This window comes from Pyrgilauda ruficollis, unplaced genomic scaffold (genome assembly GCF_017590135.1).
Source record: "Pyrgilauda ruficollis isolate IOZ18807 unplaced genomic scaffold, ASM1759013v1 scaffold7, whole genome shotgun sequence".
Taxonomy (NCBI): domain Eukaryota; kingdom Metazoa; phylum Chordata; class Aves; order Passeriformes; family Passeridae; genus Pyrgilauda; species Pyrgilauda ruficollis.
Window position 1 is genome coordinate 7,563,673 of NW_024528821.1, and position 13,123 is coordinate 7,576,795.

A 13,123-nucleotide genomic window follows, 5' to 3' on the forward strand; every position below is an offset into this window, starting at 1 on the left:
TTTTTCATTCAGTAACACAGGACAAAGCTCATTGTTAATACTTCTTGGGGAGGAGGTATGACACTTTGGTAAGACTGTTACTTTTTCAGGGAAAACAGAGAATTTCTTGGGAAAGGAGAAGCAGCATGTCACAAAAGCTGCTCATAAAGTAGCAGGTATGGGTTTTACTTCCTTCCAAAGTGCTGAAGAAAATGCATGGGTTTTAGCTTCCTTTGTAGTCTGTTCATTACAACTTGAACCCTTCCTTCAGCAGTGACTGGCAGCAATGACTATGCAAAAAGAGCCATTTCAGGCACCTTATCAGGCTGTACATTAACCAGGCAGGACATGATGACCAATTCAAGGCAGAGAATATCACTAATCTCCCTGATCTGACATGTCCAACACCTGTCACAAAGATCTACTCCAGGACAAATCAAAACAATTGAGTCATGTCTTATTTTCAACCATACTTTTTAACTGCTTTGTAAAATTCAGGTATTCTTTTACCTGGACTTCACCTGCCTGTAATCACCTTTATTAGCTCTTACTTCCTACTGTTTCAGTTAAAAAAAAGTTCAGTATTTAATGCTTCTGTTGAAAGTTACGTAAGGGGTTTTATGAAAGGTGAGGTATTTCTATGCATTGCCTGGAATCCCTGGATTAAGAACAAAGGGCTTTATATTATAATTGCTGTATTGTATTTCAAGCAGATGGACTGGTTTAAGAATGGGCCTTGTGTACTTCTGCTTTAAAACCAGCCTGTAGGATTTTGACTTCAGCATTCAGCACAAGGTACATAAACCCACAGGTCACATATTTTCAGCAACCAAGCATTGTTCAGCCCACTTCTCTTCATACCAACTCTATGAGGAAGCATTTTCACTAGTTCTGCACAGAAAATTAGACTTGATAGCAAGATCTGCAGTCTCAGGGCCCGACTTCATGCATGTCAGAGTAAACAGTGTTTCCATAAAAAGCACCCAGCCTCTTGAACAGCAGCTGGGCACAACAGCAGGTTCAAACTGAAAGGTGTGAAATTATACCAGAAATGTTCCACATTTCCACTGCTGAACTATATAAATGCTACTTTTAATGCATCTTTTCATCTAATAAAATAAATGTTTTAATTGCCAAAACATTCTCTAACTTCCATACGTGGGATGTGACATTTATATCTATAACAACTAAAATCCAATCTACAAAGCCATGCATTTTAAAAGTTTTAAAGCAAGCTGTTACATGTATCTTTAAAGATTAGCCTTCAGGATAATAATACCATATTAAGCAGGCCAGTGTATGAAAAGATGGGGCTCATATTAAATGTGCTGACAGGAAATTCTTCCCTGTGAGTGTGGTGAGGCTGGGGCAGAGGTTGCCAGAAGAAACTGGATGCCCCATCCCTGGAAGTGTTCAAGACCAGGTTGGACACTGCTTGGAACAATGTCCAAACTTGGAGCAATCCAAACCATTCTATGATTCCTTGAAAAGTACACCTGAAATCAGGTTCTAAATAATGTCAAATAGGAAACACAGAAGTTCTCTTCTGGTATGAAGATTACAATGATGTCTCACATTTTAAAGTGCATGCATATTTTATTAACTAACAATGCTTTAGAGGGAATGAGGAATTGGGAGACAAAGCAAATCCTCTATCAATTTCAGTCAATACAGGTGAAGACCTGAAGCAATTACAGAAATGGAGTATTTATTTGTTATTAGTTATTGTGACAGCATGTTGATAAAACACTGGAAGTTTACACTGAAGGAAATCTTTAGTTCCTTCTCTCCCAGATTAACAAAAAGAAATACTTCCTCACCTGTCACCAAAAGGCCTGTCTCATGGGAAATGGGTACTCATGGACATAAAACTGTGTATAGATTGACAGGGGGGAAGTTCTGAAGTTCTGTTATCTTTAATCTGCAAATATTGCATAGAGAAAAAACACCCTTGGTATGTCACATCAGTGCAACTGAAAACATTTTACACAGTCAACAAATACAATAGTCCCTCTTCATTATAACTGTATAAAATACTAAAGGGGAGACTTAAGAGGGCATAAGCGTTCTCCAAAAGTCAGAAAATATTTCTGTCAAGAAAATAACATTTTTTAGATAAAAGTAACAGATTCACAGTACTTTGAGTAGCAACCATTTGTCATTCATGACCCTGAAAAGGCACTCAACATCTGAACATATGAACAGAAAGACTGATAAAACCTGGCTTAGAAGCCTGTAGGAATCACCAGTATTGAAGGGGGGGCGGGGGGGAGAACCTATCTACCACAAACAATTACAATTATTCTTTTTTATTACTATTTATTAGAGCAGAAGTTACAAACATGGGCAAGATCCTATGTAATGAAGGCAACATTTTCACATTAACTTCGTCTACTGACATGTAATAAATAAAGCATAATAAAATGAAAGCTGTAATAATCAGTGTATTGAACTTCAAACTCTGTACCTTGCTAAGGGACTATGTCCAAAAGCAATTGTGGCTGTCTTCTAGATATAGCCAGATGAATAAATATGGATACAAATCAAGCTCCTAGACTGCATTTTCCCATTTTTACCTACATGCAGCACAACTCTGACAACATTTCACAATTCCTCTGGAAAGCATTTGTAGGCAAACTCATGCTAAACAGCTACCTCACTATATGTGCCTTCAAATTCTTGTGAATTGTAAACCTGCATTTACATGGGGACTGTCAGCAGGCTGACATGCGCTGCCCTTTCATCATCTAACACCCAGAGCTTTGCTTAGACAACCATTCAGATTCCTGGAAGCACTACACTGAGCATAAGTTCAATGAAATCCTCCCGAAAGTCAGCAAGTTTTCAGAAACACCTGTAGAATAGTGAATAGAAAACAAGGATTCTTCTAGTGTGGGTTTTACAGAAGATGGGACTTCCTTCACATTTGGAAATCTATTACTTCTCAAAATTGAGTATAAATGTCCCCCACACCTTCCAGTCCCACCAATATAACAATCTGATAGAGGAGGCAATTCATATGCTTGTTCAAGGATTGACAATTAGGTTTTTTCCCAATGACTCATTATTAGTAAATACTGTAATTTACATGATTCTCTGCATTCAATCAAAGTGTAATGCTCCAAGATCTCAGTCTGTGTCCCTTCAAGTTCTTTAGCCACTAGTCCATGAAAGTTTGTCCTGGCTCTGGGGAAAGTTTTGGTCCAAAAGTTATCCAAAAGGCAAACACAAATTCTGCTTCTGTGTCTCACTTCACCAGTTTGATATCCTAACCAAAGGAATTATGTAAGAAAAAAAAAATCGAAAACCAACCCAGTAGTTCATATACCTTTTAATGATCAAAGGGATTTCTTCTCCCCCTTGTTTATAAAAACTTCAGAGCTATAATACAGTAGCTGTTCAGCATCCTCTTCTGGGCTCTCCTCCACAGAAATTATCTGAGAAGGGGTTTGTCTGAATTATCTCAAGAGGAAATAGAGGGCATCCTCTGACATCTGCATCCATCTCTCTTCTCAACATTAATTTCCTCTCATCTCCTGTAGATAAGAAAAAGTTACTTGAAATGAGTTTGTCAGGCAGGCAGGGTGGGAAAGGGTAAGGGTATCCACTGGAAGCACAGTAAATTGTAAAAAAGACTCTAAGAACAGCCAATAGCAATCCTGTATGAAAATCAGATTTATTTTAGCTATGTAAAAATTTATTCACCTGAGACAGTACTTCCTACACAGCTGTGCCACACATTGAACTGTCTATCAATGTTTTAGTTGTCTAAAGCATGTTGTCACCAGAATAACCACTATCTGCTAATGCCCAGGACAGATACTGTGCTACTCAGTTAATTAGACAAATATTACTCTTGAGCTGCAGCTCTGTGTTTCAGAGCTAAACTGAACAAACCCTTCATTGCAGAAAAGTTGCACTGGGTTTTTTTTAATGCCATGCTTATACCTTTTAAAACCAAAAACCATTCATCACTGTAAGAACTCTGGCAACCTCACCTGCCACAGACCTGTCAAATTCAGTCCCCTTAGGTGTGGTGTCCCCCTCTCTCACCTCTCCTCTTGGGGGTCTCCTGAAGGGGCGAGCCACCATGAGAGGTAACATCTGGTGCTGCCACAGAGGTGTGATGTGTCTTGAATTTCACTTTTTTGTGCAACATTTTCTTACATTTTCTCTGTATCTTTCTGAGCGACTCCAGCTGCATGCAACTGTCCGTTTCTGAAAAGCCACATTCATCAGATAAAAGATTAGAAGAAAGCTTTTTTCGCTTTTTCTTCATTTTATGAGCATTTTTCTCCTTTTCCCTGGATTGTCTCTCACTTTTCTTTCCTTCATATCTTAATTTACTACTAGATCTCTTGCATGACTTTTTAAGTTTATGTTCACACTGCCTTGCCAAGCCCTCATGGACAGAATTAGAACAGGAGTTATATTGGCCGATTTCCTTCTCTTGGCCTTCCAGAACTACATTTTTAGGGTAAACCAGTAATTCTCTTTCCCCAGCTCTTGCAGACAAGCACCCTTTATTACAACTGCTGTAAATTTCTTCATACCTTCTTTCTGCTCTCTTCACTGAGCCGCCACATGCCTCTCTAAAGTACTCAGAATCACTGATCTCTTCCAACAAATCCTTTAATCTGCAAGCAGATCTACATGTTCCATATGGTACAGTGCCTTCATCTCTACCATCTTCTTGTTTGAATTCCTCATTATGAGTAACAGTAGTGCACTCCAAAGAATGATTCAGTCCAGCATGTGGTACATTATCAACAGTGAGTGAGTCACTCCTCTGCACCTGAAGCTTTTTTACAAGCTTGCCCCCATGGACCTTGCTTTCTAACACTGTGTCTGTTGACTCAAGTTCCCCAAGAGTGATCACCAGCCTATAATTACTATCACTACTACAATTTCTCTTGTGGAGGTTTTGTACAGGACTCAGTTCTCTGAAGTGCTGACCATGTTTGTTACTCAAGCTGGTGTCAAACCCACTACCATCATCAGACACCACTCGCTTCCACCGGGACTTGTTCACAGTGGTTTTTGGCTCTAAGCAAACACGTGCATAGTGTGGTGTCTGATAGTAGTTCAGTAAATAATGGATGAATTCATCAGTCTCATAAACCTTTTGCTTTCTGCAATCATCTTCCTCAGACACTGTCTGCGTGTGAACTACATCCAGTGCTGGCTGGTGCCTTCCACGGAGAGGTTCGATGACCCTGCCGTCCTGCGTGACCGTGATCAGCAAAGGCGCGCGGCCTTTGCGGGAGGAGTTGCACACATCTCTGCCAGGCACTCCGTCAGAGCTCGGGGCTGCAGAGGGATCATTTAAAATTGTCCTGACTATGTGAAAAGCAGGTGCATGGAAGTTACTCACATCTCCTTCCTCACAGCATAAAGCACTACCTGTTTGGGTTAATGGGCACTTCAACTCCTTACGTTTCAGCTCTTTGTGCGTACGATAAAGGGAGTTAATCAGCTCCTGCTGTATGTCTTTAAATGCTGTTTCAGAAAATGAATTGTCCTTCTTTTCACCCAGTGAGGGATCCACTTTTTGACTTGCCAACTGTGAAACCAAGAAAATAGAAATTTATTTAACATATCACATTCCTAATTAAGAAGGCAATGTCAGATGTAATGGGGCCCTAAAATTCACGCAGAATGCCAAGGGTAGCCTCTGACTTCAACTCATAGTAAATTACAGTCCTTTACAAATCTTTTGCATTAAGGATTGATAAAAATACACACTTATTAAAAACTGCAAGCAAATTTTTCTTTGCAAATAGTGGAGACAAAGCCATAGTAGAAATTAAAACCCCTGTTTTCATCTGAAACCTTTTTTTGCCCAAAACACTAAATTAAACTTGCAAACATTAATCTGTGTGCAAAACACTCAAATTTTTATCACTTCTTTGCTGACTGTCTCAAGACATTATCTGAATTAAATAAGCCTGGTAATGAGTGCTGGCCAAGAAAAAATAAGAGGCTATTAGAAATCCAACAGATATAATCTGTGCCAATTCAGTTCAGTCACTTGTAGACCTGAGACCAAAACAAGCAGAGAGAGCATCACTTATGTCCCCACTCTAAAATTCCTTGCTTGCAACACTGGATCAAGTCTAATAGAGCTAAAACAGCCTTTCCAGCTCTATTTTTTACTCAGTTAAGAAAAGGTCTTGAAAAAGCACCAAGGCAAAGTTTCTGGGTGAAAATGCACTATATTTGCTCTCAGGGCAAGACTGAGAGCAGATTGTCACAAGACATGGACCTCAGGCCTTCTCAGTGTTCAGTCAGCCCCAAAGCAGTCTTCTGAATAGCATCAAGATATCAAATGTCTAGTGAATTATTCAAGCTCTAATAGATATCCTTAAAAGTTTAAAATACGTTTTAAAATAGTCTTACTTTCACACGATTTAACAGCACTGTAAGCAGTCTGACAGACTCCACTCTTCTCTGAGCTAGCAGGGATTTCCTTTCTTCCCATTCAGGCATATTCTCTGGCCAGTGCTGTTCTTCAGCCGGTGCCTTCTGCTGCTTTGGGGGATGTTCCTCATCTCCATCTATCTGCCTCTCTTCTCTCCTCTCGCGCTTAGCTTTCCTTTTTCTCTCTTGAACTTCTTTTCATCACCACGTCTTTTTCTAGGTAATTATCAATATGGGACAATTTAGATGACACTTGTTTTATATTTTGCATCCTGGGGAATTGGATGTAAGTCTTTGAAGCGCTAATAATAAGCAAACAGTCATCAAGAATCACATGTGGCTAACAGGGAATGTCCTTTGCTTAAATAACATGTTTTAAAAAAACATACATTACACACACCCAACTGATCCCCACAATTAGAAAGTTGTCTCTTCGAACAGTCTGTACTCTTGGGTTTTCTTTATAAGCACTGCCAAGACAACAGCATCACATGATTGTTTGTCCCCAAGGACACAACTAGAGACTAATCATTTGGATCTAATTCTTAAATTAACAAATCTCCCCTACAGATTAGCATGAGGGTCCTGTTTAAGAGGTATTAGAAGAGTAATTCAGGGGTTATCACTGAGCAAGGCTTACCCAGAGCCAAGGCCTTTTCTGCTCCTCACCCACCCCACCAGTGAGGAGGCTGGCAATGAACAAGGAACTGGGAGGGGACACAGCCAGGACAGCTGATCCCAGCTGACCCAGAGAATATCCCAGACCATATGGCCTCATGCTCAGCAATAAAGCTAGAGGAGGAGGAGGAAGGGGGGCACTTGGAGTGATGGTGTTTGTCTTCCCAAGTCACTTATATGGGATGGAGCCCTGCTGTTGTGGGGATGCTGAGCACCTGCCTGCCCTGAGGAAGGGAGGAATGAATTCCTTGGTGTGCTTTCCTTGTGTACGTTGCCTTTGCTTTACCCATGAAACTGTCTTGATCTCAACCCTCAGTTTTCTCACTTTTACCTTTGCGATTCTCCTCCCATCCCACTGGGGAGAGGGGGAAGGATTCAGCAGCTGTTGTAGGACTTAATTACCAGCTGGGGTTAAACCTCAACAGGCTATCACCATTTTTTGGAAACTTTGCCCTGTAGGAAGTAGCTCTACCAAATAATCAACATGACGCATTGCCAAAACCTCCAGAAAATTCAAGGAACTGTGTTCACAAAAATGAGTGTTTAAAAACAATTTTTTAAGAAGTATTTGAATAAGGAAGGATTAGCAATGCAAACATAGAGACCTAGCATTAGATTCACTGTGCTCTGCATTCTAAGTGTCTGGTTTTTCAAGAAGATGCATAACATGATTGATTACTAATGACAGTTTAGGATGCCATCCAAACACATTATCTAAAGAATTAAAACTTCAATATACTACTATTACTCATATGCAAAATTTAGAACACTGCACTAAAGATATCAACATTAAAAATGGGTAAAGACAGAAAAGTATTAATTTCATGGCTTTGGACTTTCTAGTCAACTGGGAGGTGCTGAGAAATGTACATCACATTAATTTTATTTCAGGGCACAAGGACATTGATTTAAGATGCTGCAGCATAGAGCAATACAAAAAGCCCACATGCAGAACCTTAACAAATCAATCCTCAGAACAATTTGAGAGCAACAGCTCTCTGATTTCACTGAATCAGAATCAGGCCCACAGAATCATAGAATAATCCAATCTGAAAGGAACCTTGGCAGATCTCCAGTCCAACCTTTCTCATAATCCAGACCCCTGCATCTGATGCCTTACATGCAGAATTATTATTATGGTTTTCTTTCCAATATATAAATTAACAACTACATAGTATTGTTTCAATTTCTCCAACTCTTGCATCCTCAAAGCCTGGATTTTTACACAGCCACTCTTCCTGTATTTTACTTGGTATGAGGAAGTGTAACAACTCTCAAGAAAATGGGACATGCTCTAAAAATATACTCTCACCTTTCAACTCCCTCTCTTTTTCCCCCTTTTTCAAATGTGCTCCTGTTCTTGCAGCTTTAATCTTTCCAGGCTTCTCTGTCTTATGGCTCCTTTACTAAAAATGTCTGGTTTGTTTTAAAAGCCACCTGCCACAGAAGAAGCAGAATCAGACTTAGCAGCCCAGTTTGCTGTGTATTTATACAAACACAGACAGCCTGCTGAGCAAATGAGAGACCCCAGGTGACACCAAAATACCACTACACTCCTGAGAATGCCTCTCTCAACCCTGACATAGCAGAACTTCTGAAGTTCATTCTGGGTTGTCAATCAAGCTCAAACACCCCACGTCTCCTCCTGCTGTGACATCAGGGCTCACAATGTGCCATCATATCTTTGAGCAAACCCGTTCCTGGTAGGCTCTTCTGGGGACTCAAAGTTCTGCATGTTCAGCACAGCATTCCTAGTTGCAGGAGTCATGCCGTTCTGCCAAAACTAGAGTTCACTGACTCTTAGAGCAACATATTTTGGATCAAATGCTTGTTTGCTTGCTTAAAAATTGATGGATTCTGTTGATGTGCGCTGCGTTTCATCAGCTTCAAATGCCCAGATGGAAGCACATTAAAAGAAAACACTCAAGTAAGTTGCATCAAGTATATCTCTAAAAAAAAAAAAAAAAAAAAAAAAAAACAGTAATAGGAAGCATTATTTCCAGCATAGAGGGATATTTCAGGGTCACAGTTTAGAAATTACCAGCTGGGAGAAAAAAATGAAACAGGGTACTCCCTACTAAGTGCTTATGGAGGTAAATCAATAGGCTGCTGAAATTAAGCTTACAGGTTGCACAATTTCTTTTATAATGCCACACTAGGCATAACACTTCAGAGGATTCATCTCTCAACTTACTTACACAAAAAGGTACAGAGAAGAGAATAGGTACCCTTTTCTAGTCAATAACCACCAAGCAGCTGCTACAGCTACTTTACATTTAATAATAAGAAACTAAGTATCTTTCAGAGTGTTCTCAGTTCCTGAGATCATCTCCCGTTTTCAGTGCCAACTACACTGAATACATTGACAACCTTTAGCTTACCAGAGAAAATTTTCAGGAAATCAAAACAGTATAAGGCTGGGTTTTGATTAAAGGAGTTAAGTTCAGATACCTGAACTCCATATATCAGTATGCCTACATCTAGTACAAACAGAATAGTCACACTGGGGTTTTTTGCCACTCACATGGTTAATTGTACAAAAAGTTTACAGAGAGGCTTCCACTGGTTATCAAGGACTTTTCAGGCCTAAATTCAAGGAAAAAGAAACAGAAGTTGGCAATCCACCATCTGTGCCAGTTTCTTCCAAAAAGGCTCAGCACCTAGTTACAAGTAAAGCTTAGTGTATTTTAATGCTGTCCATATGCTGTATTTTTCTTTATTTTATAGACTCCATTTTAATATAAATACAGACAAAATCAAATGGAGGAAAAAAGATACATAAACAAAGAGAACTGCAAGAGTGCCACATAAAAACTTTCACTGAAGAAACACAACAAAAAAGTCTGTAAGATGGTTTTCACAGATTATAAACTATATTGTTATTACTTGAAAAATGCCTGTTTGCTTTTAACATGGGAATGTACAAGGGAAGACAAGCACAATAACTGTTTGACAAAAGAGAGTGACTACACTCTTTGAGAATGATGAAGAAAAAACCACACGTATGTACTGACAAAAAGCTAGTGCAATTAACATAAAATAACCAGGAATCGCTGGAAGCAGCAGCTACAGCACAGACTGCAGCACTGAATCACTCCTCTTAGGGAACTGCAGCCAGATGCACTCAGAATTAACTGTAAGTTTGTCAGGCAAGGCTGAATCTCTCAGGATTAATCTCTGCACACAGCTGTGTACGTACACAGACACCTCCAGTGTCTCATATAAGCAAAGCAGATACACAAAGCACTTTCTACAAAACTGAAGCACTGAGTAATCTCTAGAGTCCTTTCTGCCCACTGTGCATTAAGATAAAGAGCTTCCAAAAGATTTCCACCAAGTTAGTGCCAACCAAACTTCTGCCACCCCACTAAGACTTGTGGTGCAGCAGGTTAAAACATCCAGGACTCTGTTGTTACAACCTGCAGAGATATGACTGTTGAGCCTGCAGACCACCTGGTGTACACAAAATCTTGTTCTGTTTTGCAAGTACATCATCTGTTAAACCAACTGATATATTATCCTGCCCTTGAAAATCTTCTTTCACTCATATCCTTGCACCATCACAGCTGCAACCATCTTCCTACTACTGCAATAAATCACCTAAAAGCCCCAAACTCTCTTCACAGAGCTGAGTAAGCTACAGTGGTTTGCTAGTGCACACCATTACCCCTGCTCTTCCCCACTTGTGCTCATAGCCAGGAGCTCTTCAAGCATCAGAAATTTATTTCTCTCTACATAACTGTGAACAAGGCATAGAATTATTTACTGGCTGATTCACTGAATTGCTGCTCAGCAGCATGGCCTTTTGGAATTAACCCTGACATATCAATAAGCCATTACCTTAACTGCTGCAACTGACAAATCACAAGGAATTTGACTTTCAACCCCTTTATCAAATTATTATTTCCTTTTGGCCACTCTACCATGGTAAAAACATTTGGAACACATCTGCCCTTGCACTAGGATTTACTACAATAAATGAAGGCTGAACTGTCCTTATCTTACAACACACTAAATTGTGTCACCTAAGTTCAAACTTTAAAACAAACTTACACTTCTGGGAAAAATTAACAACCTGGCAATATCTAACCTGAAACACTTACATAGTCCACCTGAGCAACATGCAAGTACTGGGAATAACTGTTCCAAAGGCACCCCTGACATTTGCTCACTGTACTGCTAGCTCAAACACCTCTTACCATCCCGTTTCCCAGCTGCTCACTCATGCCAGGCCCTGGGCCATCACAACAATTTCAGAGACCATATCATCAATCAGGTCAGGATAAAGGGTTATCTTAAAGAGGAAAAAAATATATTTTCCTAGCTTACTTTTCATGCTCTCATGGACAGTGTAGCCCCTGAGCAGTCCCACCAGCAGAGGTGAAAGCAAGCTGAAGGCAGAGGAAATATTTTAATTCTGCAGAGGTGAGTATGTAGGAGCACTATAAGCTAATGCAATGTGGCAACTGTATGTATTGATCCCAGTAGCAGAGTTTATCATGCAGGGGAAAAAAGCTGGAGTTGTTTAGCCTGGAGAAAAAGAGGCTGGGGGGACCTTATGGCTCTCTACGACCACATGAAAGGAGGCTGGATCCAGGTGGGGGTCACTCACCTCTCTCAAGTAATGTGAGGGGAAATGGCCTCACATTACATCAGAGGAGGTTTAGATTGGATATCAGGAAAAACTTCTCCACTGAAATGGTGATCAGGCATTGGAAGAGGCTGGAAACACCTCTCTGGAAGCTACAAATGGTTTGTGGCTATGGCACTTGGGCACATCGTTTAGCAGTAAACACGCTAAATGTTACTGGTTAGACTCTGCGATCTTAGAGGGCTTTTCCAACCCCAGTGATTCTATGACAAGCACTTACCAGAAAATCACTTGAAGTTTAAAGAAGAGCTTTAAACTGATTTTTAACAAATGACTTTATCCAGCCTGCTCTATGCAAAATTAACTGAAAAGGAGCGATGATCAGAAGTGCCGCTTCTCTCACGAATATTGCAATAAAGGAGCGTTTTAAAGCCAACACCCCCAGCACCGCTGTGCTCCACGCTGAGGATAAAGCAAACCCCCAGCCCAATGGATGGAGCCACTGAAGGCCGCGGTCCGCCGAGCTCCGGCAGCGCCGGCCGAGGGCAGCCCGGCGGGCAGGGCCCAGCTCGCTTCAGCGGGAGCCCCGGGGGCCCCGCTGCCCCGCCCCGGCTGCGAGCCCCGGGCAGGTGCGGACCCAGCTCGGGCTGCCCAGCGCCGCAGCAGCCNCCGGGCTCCTCCGGCCCAGCCCGCCGCCGCCCCCCCAGCGCCGGAGCAGAGGGAGGGTCGACCCGCCCGTCCCGGCAGGCCTGCGGGCTCCGGGCAGCCCCAGCAGAGCCGCCCCGGCAGCCGCGACAACTTTCCCTGGCGGTGCGAGTACCGCGGCCCGGCTCGCCCCACCCAGCCCCGGAGCGCCCTCCGCCGGCAGCGCCCGCTCCCCAGGGCCGGCCGCTCTTACCCTCCGGCCGCCGCGCCACCGCCGGCCCTCCGGCCGCCACCCGGGGCGGAGCGCGGCAGCGCCCACGGGCCCGCCCCCGGGCGCGGCTCCTCCGCTCCGCCCGCCTCCGCAGCGCGGCCGCCTGCCCGCCGCTGTGTGCTCTGTGCGGCCTCAGGGCGCTCTTGAGGAGCGACTCGCCCAGCGAGTGCCAGCAGGTGCCGTGGCTGCTCTTCCTGCCCGGCCCTTCGCCCCCGACCTGCGCGGCCTCGGCTGCAGCCGCCTGCTGCCGGCATCTTCGGCCTGTGGGCATCGTGTGTGTGCCTTGTATTAAAAATAAGCCTCGGAGAAAAGGTTACTCCTCGGAGCTGGCTCGCTTGGTTGTGGTGCGATACCGTGTTTTCCTTTGTCCTGTAGCAAAGGTAGTTCATCCACCACTGCTCACGAGTGGTAAGTGTGTGAGGGTTTATGTCAGCCTTTCCCTGGTTTAGCACTGCCTTGTTGGTGTTTTCCCACTGGGAAAGCGCTGTCCTGTCTCTGCAGGTACGGCTGTCAGCTCCCAGTGGTGCAGTGCTCACCCA

General features: G+C 42.6%; 1 protein-coding gene across 7 annotated transcripts; it reads right to left on the minus strand.

The window, feature by feature from the left end:
• Positions 1 to 1,555: 1,555 nt before the first annotated feature.
• LOC121363031 (A-kinase anchor protein 17B-like) lies at positions 1,556 to 12,622 on the minus strand. 7 transcript variants are annotated; one of them, XR_005956618.1, is made up of 5 exons: positions 11,949 to 12,330; positions 6,379 to 6,615; positions 5,102 to 5,542; positions 4,033 to 4,197; positions 1,556 to 3,515 (listed from the first exon to the last, which is right to left on the minus strand). XR_005956618.1 is itself a non-coding variant. In XM_041485053.1 (5 exons), the coding sequence occupies exons 3-5, from the start codon at positions 6,466 to 6,468 to the stop codon at positions 3,379 to 3,381; spliced, it is 1,737 nt and encodes a 578-aa protein (XP_041340987.1). In that variant the 5' UTR covers positions 6,469 to 6,615; positions 8,390 to 8,514; positions 12,567 to 12,586; the 3' UTR covers positions 1,556 to 3,378. The 7 variants fall into 7 exon arrangements, 6 of the variants coding, with proteins under 6 accessions (XP_041340987.1, XP_041340986.1, XP_041340988.1 ...); XM_041485053.1 differs by lacking the exon at positions 11,949 to 12,330 and adding exons at positions 8,390 to 8,514; positions 12,567 to 12,586 and having other exon boundaries at positions 4,033 to 5,542; XM_041485052.1 differs by adding an exon at positions 12,567 to 12,583 and having other exon boundaries at positions 4,033 to 5,542; positions 11,949 to 12,032.
• Positions 12,623 to 13,123: the final 501 nt, after the last annotated feature.

Bases quoted from the DNA above. Each gene is read 5' to 3' on its own strand.
- LOC121363031 (XM_041485050.1), bottom strand. From the start codon at position 6,468: ATGCCTGAATGGGAAGAAAGGAAATCCCTGCTAGCTCAGAGAAGAGTG. The intron at 5,543-6,378 runs GTAAGACTATTT...TTGGTTTCACAG, and splicing joins TGCTGTTAAATCGTGTGAAA to TTGGCAAGTCAAAAAGTGGA. The intron at 3,516-4,032 runs GTGAGAGAGGGG...TCTTATCTACAG, and splicing joins GGAGACCCCCAAGAGGAGAG to GAGATGAGAGGAAATTAATG.